Source organism: Dipodomys merriami, unplaced genomic scaffold (assembly GCF_024711535.1).
Source record: "Dipodomys merriami isolate MVZ:Mamm:240054 unplaced genomic scaffold, mDipMer1.0.p SCAF_2, whole genome shotgun sequence".
Taxonomy (NCBI): domain Eukaryota; kingdom Metazoa; phylum Chordata; class Mammalia; order Rodentia; family Heteromyidae; genus Dipodomys; species Dipodomys merriami.
In genome coordinates, this window is record NW_027203381.1 from 9671108 (window position 1) to 9692419 (window position 21312).

The 21312-nt window shown below is 37.8% G+C and overlaps 1 protein-coding gene and 1 long non-coding RNA gene across 3 annotated transcripts in view; one reads left to right on the forward strand and one right to left on the reverse strand.

Moving 5' to 3' along the window:
• Window positions 1-21312, forward strand: part of LOC138831951 (uncharacterized) — a 651402-nt gene that overhangs the window by 108747 nt on the left and 521343 nt on the right. The window lies entirely within an intron of this gene.
• The window catches only part of Cdh20 (cadherin 20), a 182521-nt gene that overhangs the window by 35588 nt on the left and 125621 nt on the right, over window positions 1-21312 (reverse strand). For both annotated transcript variants that reach the window (XM_070029017.1, XM_070029018.1), the window contains exon 2: window positions 4152-4556. In XM_070029017.1, coding sequence (XP_069885118.1) covers window positions 4152-4394 — 243 coding nt within the window. In that variant the 5' untranslated portion in view covers window positions 4395-4556. The remainder of the gene's footprint in view (window positions 1-4151; window positions 4557-21312) is intronic.

The following is a 21312-nucleotide window of genomic DNA, read 5'->3' on the forward strand; positions in this document are numbered from 1 at the left end:
GTGATGAACAATAGTAACTCCAGGAAGTCAAGGCTCCTTTGGTAGAGGGTGAACAGAGGCAGGGGCTAAGAGCTCCTAGCGTTTATAGTGTGGAGGATATTCTCTTGAGCTGCTAGTCCTCTGAGGAGGAAGAGCTGAGGCCTTAGGGGTGTAGAGCAGCCCTTTCTCCCCAAGTCCTGCTCACCTGGTACTCAGGCCTTTGAGGGTGGGGTGTCATTGGTGGTGCTAGTATTCCTAGGAGGTATGATGAAGTTGAAACTAGAATCAAGCTGCTGGCTGAGTGAAAAAGTGAGTTCCTCCTCCCTTCTCCCAGCCTCCTGGCTTACCTGTGTTACATCCCAGTTGGAAAAAGAAAGGATGGCTTGCAGAATGCCATCTCCAGATCAGAGTGGAGTATGATGAGGTAAGGGACACTAAGGAGCTTAAAACCAATGTAGTCATGCACATGAACATTCAGGTTCACCCTGCACAATATATATTTTCTTGCAAAAACTGCTAAGAAAGGACGTAAATAGCTTTTCTCTAAGTCACTCAGAAAATTGGCAGTATCATAAAAGTGTTTTATCTTCTCCATATTTAATCCAGCTAACACTGACTGAACACCATGTGTGGCACATAGTTTTGTACATATTGGGAAAACATTTTTCCCCCTAGAAACAGCTAAAGTCTCCTGGACAGATTTGACAGATTAAAATCTTACTTATCCTAATAAGGCTGTCATCTTTGTAATTTTCAGCTAAAGATCCTTATAGTGAATGCTAGAAAGTTCATGAAGACTCTCAAAAATCATATTTGACTTGGGAGTCTGAAAACAGGGATGCCCCTCCCAATTTGTCAGCTATATAAACTTTGTCAGCTATATATAATTTGTCAGCTATAAACGCTGTGCCAGTGTTTATAGTTGTGACTATACAAACGTCCATGTAGTTTTTAACCTTGGCAGGACTTGAAGCCACAGATTCATGCACACACACACAAGCTCTCTACACCCCTCCCTATGCATATGTCAATATAAGCTAGCTTTAAACTCCTTACTCCCTTGTTCTGGAGAGCACGGTGTGGATTTTATAAGACCATTCCAATTATAGCTGGTAATTGTTGCCATACTCCTTCCTGAAATAAGTAAATACCCTGGCAAGCTCTTTAAACAGATATCTTGTAGAGTTCAAGGTGACAAAATGTCCCTGGGGTAAAGAGAATTAAGGGTGGATGAATTTTCTTTCAAAAGAAAGTGTGAGGGTAAGTGCTTCGGTAGGCAACTGTACAACTATCTATATGTGGAGGAGACACCAGTGCAGAGTAAAGTCCTTCCCCGGCTGCTGCAGAGGACTGTGGGAGTGTGCTGTTGTCTGTTGACCTGAGTTAAAATAATTAGGAGAAGGAAAATACTAATGGTGATAGAGAGTGCCACATAGTTAAATACTTCCCATCCTCAGTGAGCAAGGGCTCAGGAAGCAGTGAGCCTCCCTTAGACTCCTGATGCTACCTTATGCATCTGTGAATCTTCAGGGCTAGGTGTAAAGGTGCTGGCCGGCCACATGAAGAGGAATGTGAAGGGAAGCCTATAGCTTTGGGTTAAGAATGATGGCTAGAAAAGAAAAAGAAAAAGAAAAAAATGATGGCTAGTGTGATTCAGGCTTTTCCTTCTGCCTTCAGTGTAACTTTGGACAGTGAATATAACCTCTCTAAGCCTAATTGACTTGATTTATTACAACCCGCCTGACACTGTTACAAGGATTAAAGGATCTGACACAGGATGCAGCAGCAGCTCAGTGCAATGTTAGCTACCTTTTTCTTTCTGTGCTTTCATGTGATCAGTTATGCCAACTGGGAGGTGTAGGCAAGCTTGGGGAGTGCCATTGCAATTTCTGTCCTCGGAAGGAGGGAAGAGAGTCCTACACTGTGTAAGTGTACAAAGCAGTTTCTAAATATGAATGTATTCTTAAATTCATTTTTACCAATAGTCATGTATGTCTAATTAGAAAAAAAATCTTATAATTCTAAGAAGTTAGAAGTCTTTGGGGATCCGGGTGGAGGAGTGATGGCAGCGTATACTTGCCAGGGCTGTGGCATGGGCACATGGGGAGAGGACAAATGTGATGTGTGGGAGGCCTATAAGGAGATCTTCTTGGCCGTGATGATTAGAGACGTGTGTTGAGAAGCTCTGATGAGGATGGAGGAAGTTCTTGACCTGCATTTGAGGATCTCTGTTAGGCATTCAAGAGGTAATAGCACTTTCTTAATCAGATGGGCAGCATGCTATGAAGGGTGCTTCCAGGAGATAGGGATGGGAAGAGCTTCTCCTTAGGCAGACATGTCTGTAGTGCCTGCTCAGTTAATCTAATTAAGAGGAACAGAGGATCACAGTAATGAGTTTGGAGAGGAAGAGATGAATCTGAGAGAAACTGGCGAAGAAGTATTGACAAGTACAGTGACTATTGTGCATAAAGGATGAAGAGGATGTAGAAAAGAGAAAGCAAGATTTTGAGGTTATGGGTAGGTATGCATTAGTGAGTTGCTAAATTCCCATTATGAATCCCCTAGACTACTGCTGTCACTACTTACTGCAACAAGGTCGTCCTGATTAAAGTATTCTTCTGTGCTAAGCACTCTGCATTCATTCTCTTATTTAATTCCTACTATATGAGCTCTTCATTCATTTTTCCATCTTCCATGTGGCAGGTGCCATGTTAGGTCTTGGAAATAAAATGGAAGCAATGATTTTGCCTTCTCTGGGCTTCTAATCTAGTTGATGAATCCAGACAATGACCACGTACATTAAAAAATAAATCAATTACTGTAGGTTACAGTTACAGTCGTGAAAGAAATGATGGCAAGAGAATTTAACAGAGGCTACCACAGAGAATAGCTAATAGAATGTCCCTACTCTGGAAGAAAAATATAGGAAACATTGTGAAAGTTGTGGGAACTGCAGGTCATATCCCTGGAGCAGGAGAACCAGGGGGAAAAAACAGCATAGCATGTACTTGGACTCCAGGGGACAAAATGTGTCACTAAGTGGTGGGGGAGTTGTTTGGAGGACTTCTTCCCTTCCAATGAGGCGACCCACAGGCAACTTAATAGAAGGGAGACACACAGGAACACACAGGTGGAGAATATGGATTGTGGAGAAGGAAATCCAGGAGGTCTGGAGGAAATTGATGGGAGGCTAGTTAAGTATTTGCTCAGCTGAGACAGTGGTAGAAATGGAGATGAAACAGTAGAAGGATTTTGGAGTTATTTTGGCATAGGACAAACAAAATTGCAAAGGTAGAGAATGCAGGATGAGGGGAGGGGAAGGTAATTCTTGAGAAGTAGCTGTTCCTTCATCCTCTCCTTCCTGTTGGACAGTTGAGGAGAACCAGGCTTGTTGACCTGTCAAGAGTATTTCTGCAAGCATCTGACAGGGTTGCACTTTGAACCACATGATTTCAATCTGAAACCTAAGCTCTTAACTTTTGTATTAAACAAGTGTTTTAGTTACCATTTGAATGAATTATTTATTTTCTAATTAATTTTTTGTCTATCATTCTCTCACTTGGTTACTTTCACAAATGGTCTCTGATTAATATTCAAATTAAGCAAACACAGGACAAAGCCAGGATTAAAAATGAAATGATGATAGATAAATCAAGGGGATTTGAATATAAAGTTAATAAATATAGTCATTGATTGTCTCTTGATTATCTTAAAGCACATATATCCTAGGAAATTATGAAGTAAAGACCATTTTTCCTTTTCTTTTTTCCCTTAAACTTGGGCCTCAGGCTATATCTGTTGACATGCTTTGAAAAAAAATGACAAAGCATAAACTTCTACTTTCTCTTTTGCCTGTCTATTTCTTTCTTCATCCTGTCATTCTCAGAAAGTTGTTGCTGTCTTTCCTGAGCCTTGAGAGGTTCTTGCAGGATCTGAAACGTTTTCTGCAAAACCACTCCTGGTTTTTCCCACTCTGCACAGAGACATGGACAAGAAGAATCTTCCTTTTTCTGACTTGTATCTGACAAAGCAAAAAAAATCTGTATTTTAGTTATGGGTCATGTAAATACCACTAGGTAAAATTTCTGATGGGCCTCAGACACAGGCTAGGTAAGCATTCATGTTCAGTTCCTATTCATCAATGTGAGATACTCTGGGCATGTCTTACTTACCTTGCCTACATACAAAGGATCTGTTCCAGTGTACTCTTCCAGAACAAAAAACTGGTTCCAAACCCAGCTTCTCTTGGCTCGCTGATGCATCTGTGACTTGTCTGACAGGAGCTGTTCTAATTTGCCTCGTGGTGTTGTGCTGGAGAGAACAGTGGTCGTAAGGTCCATCAATCCCCAGAAGTACAAGGACAGGCCAAGTCCAAGCCAGCTCCTTGCATTGCTCATTCTACCAGAAGTCCACATGGGATTGCAGGATTTCAGAAAGTGATGGACAGGAAGATAAACCACAGGAACTTGAGAATTTTTCCAGATTAAAAAAATTAAAAAACCCCACAGAGTTTATTGGATACTTGGTGCTTCCCAAATAAGATTCCGATTCAAGTCAATCTGCTTGAAGTTGGCTTCCTGTCAAGTTAAGGACAACACAGTGTGATGATACAAGATTCTTCCTTGTGTACTGGTTGCACGTTTCCAAGAAATGTTAGTAAATATTCAGTTTTTACTCAGTGAATTAAAGAGTCAACTGGTTATTACTTTCAAAATATTTAGGTACAAGGAAGACAACATATTTTGCTAAAATCATCCATAAATCTTTGAATTTGGATTTAGTAGGAATAAAATTAATGAATGATGTTGTGGGTTGTACTGTATCATTAATTGGTTTAACACTGGTAGTTTATTTTTCAAAATGTTTATAATCAGGCAGCCTCCTACTGACTTAAGATAGCATTTGCTTCTGAAATTTATAGTTAAAAACTAAATTTTCCATTAGTTCAAGTGCTTTTCTTGGTTTATTAAAAAACTATCAAGCTGGAGGCTGGTAGTTTACAGCCATAATCCTAACTAATTAGGAGGCTCAGATACAAGGATAGCGGTTCAAAGCTAGCCTGGTCTAGAAAGTCCATGAGACTCTTATTATCCCTCCCCCTCACCACGGAAAAGCTGGAAGTAGAACTATGGCTCAAAGGGTAGAGTGCTGGCTTTCAGCAGAAAAAAAAAAAGAACTGGAGGACAAGGCCCACCCTGAGATCAAGCCCTGGAACTGGCACATACACCACAGAAAAAGTAACAAAATCAAAATCACACTTCTTTTGCTGCCCACAATTATTTTGTGACTATTCTCCTGTTATTGATAATGCTAGGAATCTTGGACTCCATTTATAAACAGCCATGGATCACTTCTGACTTGAATCATTCTCTGAACTCACAAGTCAAGTTTCACACTCTTATCGCTTCAGCATTGAAGAACTGATAGGGGTTGCTAATGTGACCTTTGTAAGTTGTGAATGGTCAGTTAATTATACCCTTCACCACAGACTTTACAGTGCTATTAGTCACATGCCACTGTGAGTAAGCTAGAAGCCAACCCAACAAATTTTCTTTCCCAACCTGAAAGAATGTTAACTTCTATGCTAGGGACACCTTTTCATTAGTCAATATTTGTTGGTTTTTCTGAAATCAGATTTAGCTGATGACCTCATTTCTGGGTTATGACCTCATCAACCTTTTCCTCCCTTATGTGGCTGAGTTTAATGAGGTAGCATAGCACTCAAGCCATTCCATCAGAACAACTAAAAAGTCTCAGTGGGCCTAATAACTCTGCTGTTAATTTGAAGAATTGCTGTCGTGTCTTAGGAAAAATGTGTGTACATAGCGATGTCAGATCCATGCAACTAGATGATGTTTCTTCTCTGAAAGTGGCTTAAAATGATTGCATTGATGCTAGCTCAAGACCCATGTTCTGCCTGTCATCATCAGAACTCGTGATGGTTTCTTTGCTAATACTATTTAAACGTACAAAAAGACTTTAAAAATACCTTATAATCACTTCATACAATGTCATTTTTTCTGTAGAAATCACTTCAGGGAGAACTGATAAAGACAGAAAAGATGAGAAATTGTAGAAGGTTTTTGAAATATTTTTTATACTGTAGAAGTTTTGTAGCAGAATTAGAGCCTGCGTCTTTCAAGTTCTAGCTCAAAAGGCAAATTGAGCATTAAGAAAAAGCAAGCCAGGTGCACTTTATGTAAGATGACATATTTGTTACTAACAGTTCCCTCTCTCTTTGGACTGCTGGATAGAACCCAGCTCATGTTTCTGTGAAACCTGTCTAAAGGGAAATAGTCTGGAAGAAGGAATCTTAACCTGGAGTTGAATTGTGGAAAAGATTAGTGAGAAACAGATTTTGTATTTTAGGAGCCTAGGAGATAGCTAAAGTTCAGCACCAAACAAAAGCGATTGCTAGAATATGGATCATGGCAATCCACAAGGGAATATTCTGAACACTGTAAGATTAAGATTTAGTTGGATTTCTCTCTTCTTTACATCTGACTTGCTAATTTCTGTTATCAAAGTTCTGATTTACAGCTCTGTTGGTTGAGTCTTCTACTGACTTCTCACATTTAGTTTGCTTATCTGTTGAATAAGGACAGCAATTGTTCTATCGACATACATCTCATCTTTCCATAGTTAAATTCTGATGGGATAATGCATGTGATTTCTTAACAACAGTGGTTTGTTATGATTAAGGTATCATAAATTACTTGAGTCATGTGTGAAAATAATGGAGGTAAACCTCAATGTTCTAGACACCTTTGGGACCAAAATTCTGGAGCGAGCTATAATGTGTATCTATATTTGTGGTATGATTCAGTAGCAACTTCTAGTTCAGCCCGATTTTCTCATAATATACATTGTTTTTCCATCTGAGGAACTTTAGTGAAGGGTTAGTAGAGAACAATTCTTCTGGGATTACACTTAGGAAAGACAGAATGTGTGTATATCTTATATTTACTGTATTTCCCTTAAGGTCTCAGTTTCTATAAGTACATTTTGCATGGGAATACATATCAGCTGAGATTTTTTTTATGGGGTGAGCTAGCTTTAGCAGCTTGCACTAGGTTTAGATGTACAAATGTACTCTATTTTGTTTCTACTGGCTAAACTTTATGAACACAACAAAATTTGAGGATGTTTTGAAGGAGTTTATGTTCTCATATTTTTTTTCCTCTTTCTTTTCTCTCTCTCTCTCTCTCTCTCTCTCTCTCTCTCTCTCTCTCTTTTGGTAATGGTACTAGAGTTTTTCCTTAGCTTTTTCCCTCATGGTTAGTGCTATGCCACTTCCAGCTTTTGCTGGTTAATTGAAGATAGGAATCCCCTGCATTTGTCTGCCTGGGCTGGTTTTGAACCGTGATCCTCAGATATTAGCTTCCTTAGTAGCTAAGGTTACAGATATGAGCCACTAGAGCCTGGCTTTCCTATTTCTTCCTTCCTTTCTTTCTTTTCTAAATTTTTTTATAACTTCCCTGTCTTTATCTATAAGTCTGATCTGAAGAGTTCAAGAAGAAAAGTATTCACTGGAGTGTTTGTGATGAATGTTTGGTAGGCTGCTCACTTGCCTCAGCTTTCATTTCCTGCTGTTGCCCATTTGGGCCTCCTAAAAAACTAGTGCAGTCGTCTTGTTTTCTTCCCTTTCACTGAGCACACGTAAAAGGGGCTTCGGGGTCTTTAGAACCTGTGAAGCCCCTGGTGATCCTGTCAAAGTTCATGGTGTCTGGATTTGCTTAGATTCAGTAACGAAGACTACCATGCCCAGGAACTCTTTTTGTGTTAAAGATCTTGATAGTGACAGTTGATATGAAGCATGCCATTTCTGCTTCTAGGTGGAATGCATGAAACGTTTAGAAAAAGCCAGGTTATACACTAGTTACTTTTTCTTTTTTCCAATCCTGGGACTTGAGAACTCAGGGCCTGGGCACTGACCCTGAGTTTCTTTTGCTCAAGGCTAGGACTCTACCACTTGAGCCACAGTGCCACTTCAATTTTTTTCTGTGTATGTGGTACTGAGGAATTGAACCCAGGGCTTCATGCATGCTAGGCAAGCACTCTACCACTAAGCTACCTTCCCAGCCCCCACTAGTTACATTAATTCAATTTATTTGTATACAAATGAAGAAGAAATCAATCATACTACAAATACAACCAACTTGTAACTATTAATGGTATGATTCTCATATTCATGTCTTTTCCTGTAAACAGGAATATGTTATGTATTTGATGGTAATTATTATTGTTCATATAAGGGAAGAAACTGATACACAAATACTTGTATATATAGATCTGCTTTGGGAGACTACATATGCCACACGACAAATACATTAGTGGAAATTAACTTTTGTGCTAAACAAGTCTTTTAAAAGTTTTTATCTCCCCAATCCTAAAAGAAAGCAAACAGCTTGGTAATGAACACAGTAGGAAGAAATTAAAGTTATACTTAAAGTGTGTTCTCAGAGAATTGTTTATTTTGTTACTTAAGTTCCTTGTGATATTTAAAATGTAGGGGAGGAGGTATGGTTACTGCTTTCTCCTTGAAATGAACTGGCTTTTTATTGTCTTCCTCTGATTTCTTTCCTCATTATTCAGCTTTCTGGAGCTTTTCATACTTAGTGGAAAGTACTACCCAGAAAAGCTCAAATGATATCTTCTTCAAAGCAGTCGGTTGACTCAGTGACTCGCCATGTGAACATGGTATGTTTAATGTGCTGATGTGGTCTAATGCCTTACAGAAGTAAATGTAGCATCTTGGGTTAAGGCAGTTACATTTCCTGAGCTATCACTTTTACTTAAAGAAACAGCTTGAAAAATGCACTTAAAAAAGAAAAGAGAAAGGTTTTTTTTTTTTTTTTTGAGATCTCAGATATCACAATGAAACATGACAGTGTACCATAAGTTACATCAACATTAAATCAGAATGCAACTCAATGTCACAGTGTTATTGTGTCTCTCAGCCAAGGGTCTCTGAGAAATGTGAGTGAATTTATTTTACATAGGAGTTAGTATAGAAGTCCTTTAATATAGATTACTGAACCCTTAGAGAATGACTTTACAGGTGATCACAGGTATGGATTGTGGGATAGGGGGTGCCAATGAGAGTGTAGTAGATGAGTGAAAAAGGGAACAGAAGATGAATACAGCAAGAATACTCTATTTATGTAAGTGATAAAAGAAGAGGGAATTGTGAAATGAATCTTGGGGGGGGAATAGATGGGATAGGGGCCAATTATGGAAAAAGCACAAGAAGCACTAAACAGCTGGACACGTTAAATTGTAACCTACTTGTACAACCATTGAAAGTTCAGAAAAAAATAACATTCAATTGAAAATAATGAACAGAGAATAACAATGAATACTTAATTTCCATAAAGATCATAGGAGGTGATCATCACTCTTGTTTATTCCCTTCTTTCCCATAACCAAATTAGTTTATGAAAGGGAGTATTATCTTGTAAATGGAACTATGGGGTTGATATGGCGACAAGAGGGGCTATGGTGTGTGTTAATTCAGATTTAGGAATAGTATCTGGTCTTATGTACAAGTTGGATGTGGGTATGTGCACAGATGGGTGAGAGGAACTAAGGGAAAAACACAGTAGAAAACTGTAAAACTATAAAACAAAACTGTAAAACCCCGATTGTCCTATCATCAAACCTGCTATGTGTTCTGTGTACGTGTTGACCTTCTGGCTATAAATTTCCTTGCTTGAGTCAGGAATAAGTGCGTTCTTACTTTCGAAATCCTTTAGATAGAGTTCATGCCCAATTCCTCTCTGCTTTTCATTCTCATTATAATCAATTTTTCCAGTTGAGGGTACCCTATCTCTCCATCCATAGCCTCCAATACTGGCAAATAGATTCTTACTGATCCTTTCACACATACTTAGTAGCTAGTAAATGTTTTAATCCTCAAGGAGCTAGGAAGTTTTTGACCTACTTTACCCTTCCTCTAGTTTTCACTTTTAATCAAGCTAATGAAACTACAGCCCAGTCCATGGGCAATTTCTCTTGACTACCGTCAGACAAAAATGATCAATTTTGAGTTTTGAGAACTGTTCCGCATGCTTGCTAATTTTTCATCTTATGAGACATTTATAATTCCATTAAATTCTTGCTTGTTCATTAAAAAAGCATCCACTTGAAATGTAATTCATTGGCTAATGTTCTTCTTTGATACGAAGTTGCAAGTAATTGTTTCTCAGTGCTTGCTTTGTCTTTGTACAGCACTTTAAGGAGGTAGGACAATCTTACAGGTGCCTCTAGACTGTAAAGATTATCCTATAGGAAGAATTTGGGGCACAGATAAGTTTGCTATCTAAAATTAAGCTTTAAGCTTGAATATCAAGTATGTTTAATCAAATAATGGATTGCAAAGCCAGATAAAATTAAGATTGTATCTTAGCCCTATTACTTCTGTGCAATCTTGAGCAATTGATGTAACCTCTTTCAGTCTCTGTCATCTACAAACTAGGGATAATTATAGACAGCCTTACAGGATGGATGAATAAATAGATAGAATGTCAGAATTAAGTAAGAAGATACATGTTATTATTGACATCACAGGAAAGGTAAATACAGTGTCAAATTAAGAAAGTATAAATGAAAATCTAAGCATAGTGTTTGATAGATGGTTAGTTAGTCTTGTGCTTGAGAAATATAGTAAGAACTTAATATTTTAGTTCCCTTTCTGTCTTTTGAGGAGTTTACAGTTTTCGCAGAGATACTCCTGTTATCATTACTGTTAGACTAGTACTAGGAACAGGCATGGACATAGTAGCATTATTAGTGATGATACAGTTGTAGCAGCAGCTGTGGCAGAGACACAAGCAATAATGGCACAGTAATGCCAGGCTGCACCAAGTAACTTACTTTTAAAAATTTAATTCTTTAAAAATTTCAAACAAAAAGTGCTTCATTTCTGCATTCTACAAAGAAACAAAGTAGTAGTGTGCCGGAGTCAGCGCCTGTTGGCTCTCAGGAGAGTGGACCACACTGGGCATATGTCCTGTGGGTATTAGCAGATACCCCCTAGCTGGTAAGAAGGTGGGTTGAGGTTCTTCCACAGGGGAAACCCCACAGTGTGTGTTTAGCACATGACAGACTAAACACAGATCTGTTTGTGATGAAGACCACAGATGACTAACAAAATGTTAGCCAAGGTCAAAAGAGGGGGACATGATTTATCTGCAGAAGGAAAAGTTCAAACAAACCCAACAAAACAATAAGATTTTTAAAAGTTTATGGAAACATCCAAATTAAGCCTTGAAAGGTACAGGCAGACATGTCTCAAGTCAAAGAAAACATAGACAAAGAGGTAAACTTTCAGTATGCTGAAGACCTATTTGGGAGAAGAATATGCATAGAGAACAGCTTCAGTTTAGGAGAGGAATGATGCAGGAGATGGCAAAAGTCACTTCTATGTGTTTTGGAAGTTGGATTGAAGTATTAGGAACATATTCTGTAGCTTCTAGTGAGCAACTACAGGTTTCTGAGCATGGCGACGTCACACTATCAACTCTGTTTAATAGGAATTCTGGAGAGGAAGTGAGAGAAAAATTAGTCTAAGGGAAGAAAGGATTGGGGAAATGTTTGAAACAGGGAGGTGGCAAGAGTTTTCAGTACTGGCCAACTGACTGGACATGAACAGAGGCAGGTGTGTAAAAGGCAAAACAATCAGTTAAACGTCTGTGCTTCAGTAACTGTGGGAAGTTGGGAGGAGGCACTAGCTAAAGTCAAATTAATACATTTGGATTTGTATCATTTTATGCCTAGTTATTTAAAGAGGTAGGAGCTACCCTTCTCTTTATAGTTCAAAACTTCAAAGCATCTTTGGGCATAAAGAAGAAATTTCACCACCTCTAACTGAGTCCCTGTGCGAATCCAGCCTTTCTAATGATGAAATTTACCTTCAGCTTCAATTTAGCTAGGGAACATTTTGATTAGTCAGTTCTCAGCTGCTGTTCTGTTTACAGATCCTTCTCTCACAGTAGAGTAATGAGTGTTTTATCTTTCATTCTTTTGATGTATAAGAAATTACATGTAGAAGACAACTGCATGATCTGTTAAGGGGAAGAATTTGTCTACTCACTAAAGACAAAAGAAAAATCTCATTGATGTTTATTATTTATTTTGTTGAAGAAAGAGAAAAATCTATATTCTAATAATGCCTTAAAAATCTCTTAAAGAGGGCTGGGAAGGTGGCTCAATGGTAGAGCACTTGCCTTGCATGCCTGAGACCCTGGGTTCAATTCCTCAGCACCACATAAGCAAAAAGAAAAAAGCTAGAAGTGGCACTGTGGCTCAAGTGGCAGAGCACTAGCCTTGAGCTGAAGAGCTGAAGGACAGCGCCCAGGTCCAGAGTTCAGGCCCCACGACTGGACCCCCCCCCCCCCCCAAAAAAAATCTCTTAAAGAAGTGTCACATAATCTAGAATTTGGACATCTCTGTTGAAGACTAGTTCCAGCTCTGCCACTCAGTGTTGGACATTAATCAATTTACATAACTTTTTGAGCCTAAAGTATGAGGATAATAATCTTTTGCAAAGGGCTGTCACAGATTATATGGATGGTAATTATATAGGGTATTTTAAAAAATAAAAAATATTCTACCATCTATGTGTTTGTTCTTTTACTATATCTCCTCAAAGCAGTTTGTGCATTTCCTCTCCATTATTTTGTACTGTGATCATTTCCTTGTTTATACCCCATATTGTAAGCTCTTGAAAACAGACACTGTCTTTTATCCATATATCTTTCATACCCAGTGAAACTATTTGGCATGTACTAGGCAGTTAGTAAATATTCATTGAATGCCAATATATTTTAAACTGCAGAACATATTTGCAAAATTGATTTTTTTTTGTCTTAAAATTTTTGAGCTGGACGATGGTGAGTCACACCTGTAATCCTAGCTACTCAGAAGGCTAAAATCTGAGCATCGTGGTTTGAAGCCAGCCTGGGCCATGAGACTCTTATCTCCAATTACCCATCAGAAAACAGGAAGTGCCACTGTGGCTCCAAGTGGTAGGGCTGTAGCCTGGAGCAAAAAATCTCAAGGAAAGTGCATAGGTCCCGAGTTCATGAGACTGACCAAAAAAATTAACTTGATTTAGTTGATACTTTCCGTTACTGATTTTTAATATCTATTGTTATCAGCAACAAGTTAATGAGCATACTCATCAAAGGCAGTACAATGGCAACAAAATTCAAGCAAACACATCATTATAGAAATGAATTTCTATAAACGGTGTTTTTGTTCTTGAACAGAAAATGTAATAAACTCTTCAGTGTCAGAAGTATTCTCAAACTGTGGCATCACGAGTAGTGTATAAAGAATCCTTTGAATCAGAACATGGTGGCTCAAGTTTGTAATCCTAGTTTCTTGAGAGGTGGAGAACTGGGATTGAGGTTTGAGGCAAACAGAGGCAAAAAATTTCATGAGCTTCTACTTGACCAATGGCTGGGTTCATGATTGTTTCCCAACTGTGGAGGAAGCACAACAGCTGGGCACATTAGTGTGTGCCTCACACAAATAGGAAGCTGGTGCCCCAGATCATCCAGAGCATACAGTAAGATTCTCCCTTGCAAATAACCATTACCAAGAGGGGCCTTGGGCTTTGTTCAAGTGGTAGAGCACCTGCCTAGCAAGTGTGAGGAAGGCCCTGGGTTCAATCCCCAATTTAAAAAAAAAAAAAAAAAAAAAAAAAAAACTTTGCAAAAATGCTTGCAACTCTCATGAGGGAGTTGGGCTTTGAAAATTTACAGTAACATAAGTTTTTATTTATTCATTACTTAAGTATTTATTCATTACTTAGTTAAAGGGATTTGGCCATCATGCTATCTATGGTGATGTAGAGTTTTTCCTTTTTGATTTGGTGGTGGTGTGGATAGTATGAGATTTAAAAAAAATCAAATTCTTTTCAAGGTCAGTCTCTACTTTTTATACTTGTTCTTTTATTTTTTTGTTGGAGTGGAGCTTGAATTCAGGGCCTGGGCACTCTCTCTGAGCTTCTTTTGCTTAAGGCTAGCACTCTACTGCTTTGAGACACAGCTCTACTTCTGGTTTCCTGGTGGTAATTGGAGATAAGAGTCTCATGGGCTTCCCTACTTGGGCAGGCTTTGAACTGTGATCCTCACATCTCAACCTCATAAGTAATTAGGATTACAGGCATGAGCCACCTGTGCCCAGCTTCCACTGTTCTTTAGTAATCCTCTTTCTTGAATATCCTCATAGTTCTCTTCGTTAGTCCATTCCTTACCATATAAAAATTTTAAAATTTACCCCTATATTAATTGAGATTTTGGCTATGGATATACTTCTGCAGTGAATTACTCTTTTTTTTAATCCAGTATCCAGTGTCACTGTTGGGAAATGCAGTGTATATTTTTGCAAAATTGTAGAACAACCTAAGAGAAAGATACTGGACTCAAGAGAAAGGGATCCAGTGTAGGGAACTGGCAAGGAGATAAGCCTCAGGCTCACAGTTGTCTGGCTTGGGCTCAGGGAGAGAGGGCCCAGAAAACAAAGAAACAAAGTGGCTGAATGACTGAGAAAATCTTGTGCTACCTGGAAAAAATATTAGTAGGCATGGAAGAGATCTTTTGAGTATTTGAAAAAAATTAGTGATGTTTACTGAAAAGATAAGAAAAAAACATTTGGGAAATTGTTAACCATCTCCAGACAAAAAGTTTTACAATAAAGGAGTTAAAATCTTGACATACTACTTTGCTCAATAGAAAACATTGTGCACAGTAGATAAGCATTGACTACAGTTTTGCTGAGAGGATAAGGTAGGGAAGAGTGGATGGGGCGTATTTAAAGAGAACTAAATCTTTAACTATTCAACCATTAAAATCAAGAATGCTTATTTAGGTAGACACTAGTGGTTGAGGCTGAAACCTGGAAGATCTCAGTTCAAAGCCATCCTAGTCAGAAAAATTTTAGGAACTCCATTTCCAATTAACCAGCAATATGCATGGAAGCATGACTCTAGTGGCAAAATGTCAGCCACAAGCAAGAAAGCCTAGTAAGAGAGTAAAGCCTTGAGTTCAGGCCTCAGGACTGGCATATACATGTGCACACATGAAAAAGGGCTATTTATATAATTATCTGTAATACATTGGAAAATATTTACAGAAAGAATTTCAAGTTGGTCTTTTAGTATTAAGTTTTGGGATTGGGGCAGGGAGTTGTTTTTCCTTTTATTATGTTTTTCAGTGCCTTTTTTTCCTTTTGTTCTGTTTCATTATTTTTGCCTGCTTTTTTACCTGTACAAACTTGACTTTTAATAAGATTTGGTTAAAAAAGTTAATAAGTGATAATAAAATGAACATACCAATGAATTGAGTAGAAAATAAAGCTTACAGACTTACTGAGTACATTTTATGGTTTAATACTTTTTTAGCTTTTAAGGGTTTCTGAGGGAATAGTGAAATTTATATCAGTGTACATACTAACATATTACTACTTTTGTTCTTTCCAAAAATTGTTAAATTTAGGATGTGTATTCCACTGTAAGCATGGCTTAAGGAATTTCCCTACTTTATTTTTTACTATTTTAATATGTATTTTTTTATTGTAAAGATACTGTTCAAAGAGGTTACAGTTACATGAGTAAGGTAATGAGTCCATTTCCTACTGAGCAGTTACCCCCTCCTTTGTTTTTTTCCCTACCATTCCTTCCCTCCCCACCTCCCCATCTCCCCCGCCCAAGCTGTGAAGTTTGTTTTCAACATAGTGTCTGTACATCTCATTGTTATAATGGGTCAACCTGTATCATTATTTCAGCATTTTGTTATTTCCCTTCCCTTCCCCAAATATTTACCTACTTTAGTATAGAAGTTCACAAGCTTTCTCAGGATCTGCTATGGAATTGCTAGATTCTTTGGTCAGAACTGCAGAGGGAACTGAGGACCAGATGGCTAGGCAGGTAGGTGCTGTACCACTTGGGCTTTTTGCTTGCTTATTTTTGAGATAGGATTTCACATTTCTATGACCCTTATATTTACATGTCCCTTGTAGCTATGATGATAGGAAACACCATGCCCATCTTTTTCTTTTTTTTTTTTTTGAGATGGAGTTTTGCTTACATTTCTCCCTAGGCTGGTATCTAAGCATGACCCTTCTGATCTCCAGCTTCTGAGTAGCTGGGATTACATACATGAGTCATTGTTCAGGCTCTCTCCTATTTTCTTATTTATCCCTTCTTTTATTGTTATTTCTTCTTTATTCATGAGATTATGTGGCGAGGCAGGGATGATCTCCAATTCAACTTGTATCATATATTTTGTAAGAAAAACTTCTTCAGCAAGTTAATTAACAGTGAATAAAATGAAGACCATCACCTAGTACTTCACCAAACACCATTCACTCTTTAGTGAAGTCAAATGGGAGAAAGTAAACCATATATGGATTAGTAGAACATATGGAGAAACAAAAAACTACAGAGAAGATATAAGTGAGTGTCATTTTTATAATTCTTTCCAAAATATTATTAAAAGTAAAGAAGATACTATTGATAGTCTGAATTAAATAATTGTTAGAAGTTGTCATATGTTTTATGTATAAAATTAGGTTAACAAGCATGAGAAAACAAGCCTATTATTCTTAATCCAGAATCTTTATCTTCAATGTTAAAAAAGCTCATCAATCTAATAGAAAATGATCAAATGTTAATCAGAGAAATTTACAACAAAGGAAATGAAATGATCATTTTTACTTTTACAATTAGCTAAGGAATACAAGTAAACAAATATAATTTCAACTTATTAAATTGGCAAGCATTAAAAAATAAGCTAACCAGTATTGCTGAGCAGATGTTGTTCAGATCTTCAGATGGGAGTGTAGGTTGAGAAAAACTTTGTGAAAAGCAATTTTTCATTACACATCATGTTTTATAAAATGCCTATGTAGTTGAACCTAAGGAATTACTTATGATTATATATATGCATTTATTTTATTTTAGAGCAAGAAATTATCATATCTAGATTTGCAACAATTGATGAAAAGGAAAGGGAGATTCCATATACTGTGCCTCTGTTGTCTGATCTTCTAGTGGATTGCTTTGGCAATGAGTCTTCTCTTATCACTAGCCATTGTTGTGAAGCAAATCACTTTAAAATGTAGAGAAGCTTTAAAGAGAAATCATCTCACAGTTCCTGTGGGTCAGGAGTATGAGAGTTTCTTGTGCAGGTTCTTATGTGGGTTCTTAGATATTTGCAGTCAAAATGGTAACTGGACCTAGGGCTGCTGTGGAGTTCTGCCTCTCCACATGATCTCATTTAGGACTGTGATATGTGATTTCTACGTGCACTGATTTAGCTCTTCATACTATGAAGGTTTCTGGGAAAGCAGTCAGACCAAGGGCTGCAGTGGACTGCATCTTTTCTTAAAGCAGAAAGTATGTTACATTCTGTAGTCTTAACATTAACATGCCTCCAGTTTTACTTCCTCATATTCTATTGGTTATGAGACCCTAGCACGTACATAGTCATTCCAAATGAGTAAATTAGAACCTATTTCCTAACAGGGATAAGGGGTTGGGGTTGGCAAGACTAAAAAACATCCTGTGGGAGGTGAGATATTGTTGTAGTTAAGTTAAAAAACTACACTCTGCCACACTTGGAATATGAGCCAGGCTGTCCAGGGCCACTGAGTTCAGTCTAAAAAGCATTTTTGTAATTTCATAATAGCAAAAGGATTGCTGTCCCTATTAAAAGTCAAACCCAGGGTGGTGCTCACCTATAATCCCAGCATTTAGGAGGAGGACTCGGTGTGAGGATCTTGAGTTTCAGGCCAGTCTGAGTGACACAGAAAACACTGTTCCAACAGCAAAAAAAAAAAAAAAAAAAAAAAAGAAAAAAAAACCAAAACCCCAAATCTCATTTAGAAAGGAGTGGGGGGAGGGGATAACCTGTTTGGTTTTAAAAAACAAAACTAGTGGAGATTTGTTTCATGTCTACTAATGATGGGGCAGAGATGGGTGTTAAGAGGAAATTCTATGTGAGCTATAAATACAGCATGTGTCTCTTAAGGCATGACAAGAAAACATGGATGTCACTCTTCAGTTCTGAATGACTTTTAACTTTAATTCAGTAGCAAGTAGTATTAGAGAGTTATTATAGAATTATGAATAAATAGTAAATACTTGATGTAGAAGTGTCTACTATTTACTATTTATTCATAATTCTATGAGTGTCTAAAGTTATGATGTGTTGAAATTTTCCAAAAGATGGCAAGTAAAAGCAATGAGTGTTAGGAAAGTAGGTGGTTTGGATTGAGACACATGGATCATTGGAGAGGAATTTGAAGGTAAAGTGATGATAAATCCAATCCAATCAAATGCAGCAAACTGTGGGTATCAGAAATTTATTACAGAAATAAGATTGGTAGGTCAATGTGAATAGCACTGTGAGGCTTGTAATTGTTAGAATTGTAATTTTTTTCTCCTTTATGGAAAACTTTAAGCCATCTAAGTAGAAATCCAAAATCTCGTTTGAGATTCCTTCATTTCCAGCTCCAACTTCATTTCTGGTTACATAGACCTAACAAATTCTGAAAACTTGCTAACCTCTTTACTGCATGGCTATAGTTCTGATATTCACATTACAGATCTTGACCACCCTGCCGCAGCCCTCTGACAGGGTCCCTGCCTGATCTTGCAACTCTAATCATCCAGGGAGAATCTTGTCCAGTCACTCTCTTCTATTCTTGTTTCTTAATGGATAAAAATCTAAAATTCTTGATAAAACACGACATAGCTGAATCCATCCTATCATTCTCTTGCATCTCCTAATCTTGATTCTTTTCTTTCTCTTTTTCTTTTTTTTAATGTCCCTCAAATAAACTACAAGACCTGAATTTTAGCACCTTCATGCATGTGTTCAGACACATGCTTTGTATTTGAAGGGGCATTGTCTAGCCCCTTCTATGCTTGACAAACTCTTTTTTCCCCTCAAGGAGCAATTATTAATTCTCCAGGCCTGTCTACTGTGCCTTATGACAGTAGCCTACATTTGCGATTTGGTTTCCTCACTAGCCTGTGAATTCCCTGAGAATGGGGGCTGTCATCTCTGCATTAATGAGAATTAGCAGAGTATCAGTAACAAGCAGGAATTTAATAGAAGTTGGAAGAGACTTAAATAAAAAGTGGGTAGAAATTCGAAGTCCTCATTCAAAGCCAATGTTGGCATTTGCAAAGCAGTATGAAAAGAGTAGCATTCAAGGAACCAGCAGATGAGACTGGGGTCTTCCAGAACATGTCAGTTTCTGAGAACTACAGCCAAACTGGAATCTGGGCAGGGAAGATGGTTTGAAACTTGGAGTAGTCTCAAAGGTGTCCACTGAGCCCTAAAGAAGAAACTTAAAGTCACGGAGGAAAAGAATTCTTTAGAGTCCGAGAAGAAAAGGTTGAGGTGAACGGGGTAATAATAGTGATATCCAGATTGGTAAAATTCATTTTCACAGGAGCTAGACATCTCTTAGGAACTGGGAACCAGGAACTTGGAATACATCCTTAATTGGAGCAGAAGAGATTTAAACGACAGGTTTTCAGACTGTGAGGCTTATATATTGGGACAGGTTGCTCAGGGAGATGAAGAAACCTCCTGCCCTGTCCTCCTGATAGGGGACAGGGGACTGCTGTGAGGAAGTTCCCACCAACTAAATGAACCTGCTATAGGCGAGAGATGTGACGAAAGAGTCTTCAGGTTTTCTACAAACCCTAGACATCAAGCATAATTTTCTTACTGCCAAGCATTTATAGCATTTCACTCATAGTTGCCTATGAGAAATGTTGAACTTACAAGCATACAGCAAAACAGAATGAACTTTCTTTAAAAAAAAAAAAAAAGCAAACTCAATTCATGATGATATTTGATTCTAAGAAGTTTTTGTCAAGCTGGCTTCCAATTAACAGTCCACTTGCCTCTGCTTTGTTAGCGCAGGAATTACAGGTTGTGCACCACCACACCTATCTCTGTTAAGTCTTGTGCAAAGTGTCATTTCAAAACCAAAACAGCAGCCTTTTTAAAATGGCCTTCTGATTGATTTCAGGTAGCACATGTGCCAGGCAAGGATTGTTATTCTGCTGTCTATAAACAGGACTGTTACTTGGGAATTATAGTCTGCTTCTCCAGCTCTTACAAGACATTTTCTTCTTTTCCAATGGTGCCACAAAGAGATGTTCAGATGTTACTAGTAGAAACTACATTAGCAGTTAAAATTCCTCTGTTTATTTTTTATGTCACTATAAAAATTTGGGCTGTTCTTATGCAAAAATTTATTAGTATTTTCTTAAAATCCTTTAAGTCTTTCCTATACAATAAAAATTTTTAAAGGAAACCCATGTAAACTCCACAAGTTTTTGCTCCTATGTGGTAAGCTTTTAACAGAAACCAGTTCCATGCTACCTGTAATCCATATTAAAGAAAAGCGTTTTGTACATGTTTCTCTGCAAAGTATTAAAAGCAAATGAAGGTTAAAGAGGGGGGCTAAATGATAGTCTTATTCATGGGAACTACCTCCTGATAAACCCAACTATTTTCAATCTTTAGGTCAATTTAAATAATGGAATTGGTTAACTGCATCAAATTAGAAGTAAAGAAAGGGATAAAAATCTATTTCTACAAGTTGTTTTCAAACAAAACATTCTATGGCTGATGTGATACTATATCAGCCTGATTGTACTGTACATAATAAAGCATGCTTGATGATAAAATCCTGCTGGGAGATCTGTTTAATCAGATGCCTTTGATATTATGTGAGTGAAAGCTACTTTGGTTCGAAAGAGTCAAAGGGAAAAATCATTTACTCCTGCAATCAATCTTAATCTGCTGTGGAAGTTAGTGCTCTGTACACACTCCACCCCAATCTTCCACCAAACATAGCGAGACTGAACTGGTGAGGATTTCAGACATGTCTTTCAAAAGTTTATCATAAATCAAGCAAAAGGTTTTCGGTTGGTAGGAATTTTAGTGCGCATTAGTGGCTACAATTAACAGTCACCCAATAATAATTTAAAATTACTTTCTCAAATAGCTTTGTTTGGATCCCATAGGAACATAATTAACATATTTATCTCCCAAGACAATCTCTCTAGTTCACCGACCAGTCTTGAATAGTTTGTGAAGATATGTCACAGAAATAAGACAAGATGAAAAGTTTTATATCTTACTTTTTCTTTCTTCCACGGAGTGGGCTATTTTTGCATTTCCCACAAGCTTGCCACTTGAGTGGTGGAGTTCACCTCCTGCTGCCAGCTCCCACTGGATGTCAGAACAACTCAAGAGTGGGCCACCCTTTGCCAGTTTGAAATTGGTCTTTAAATTA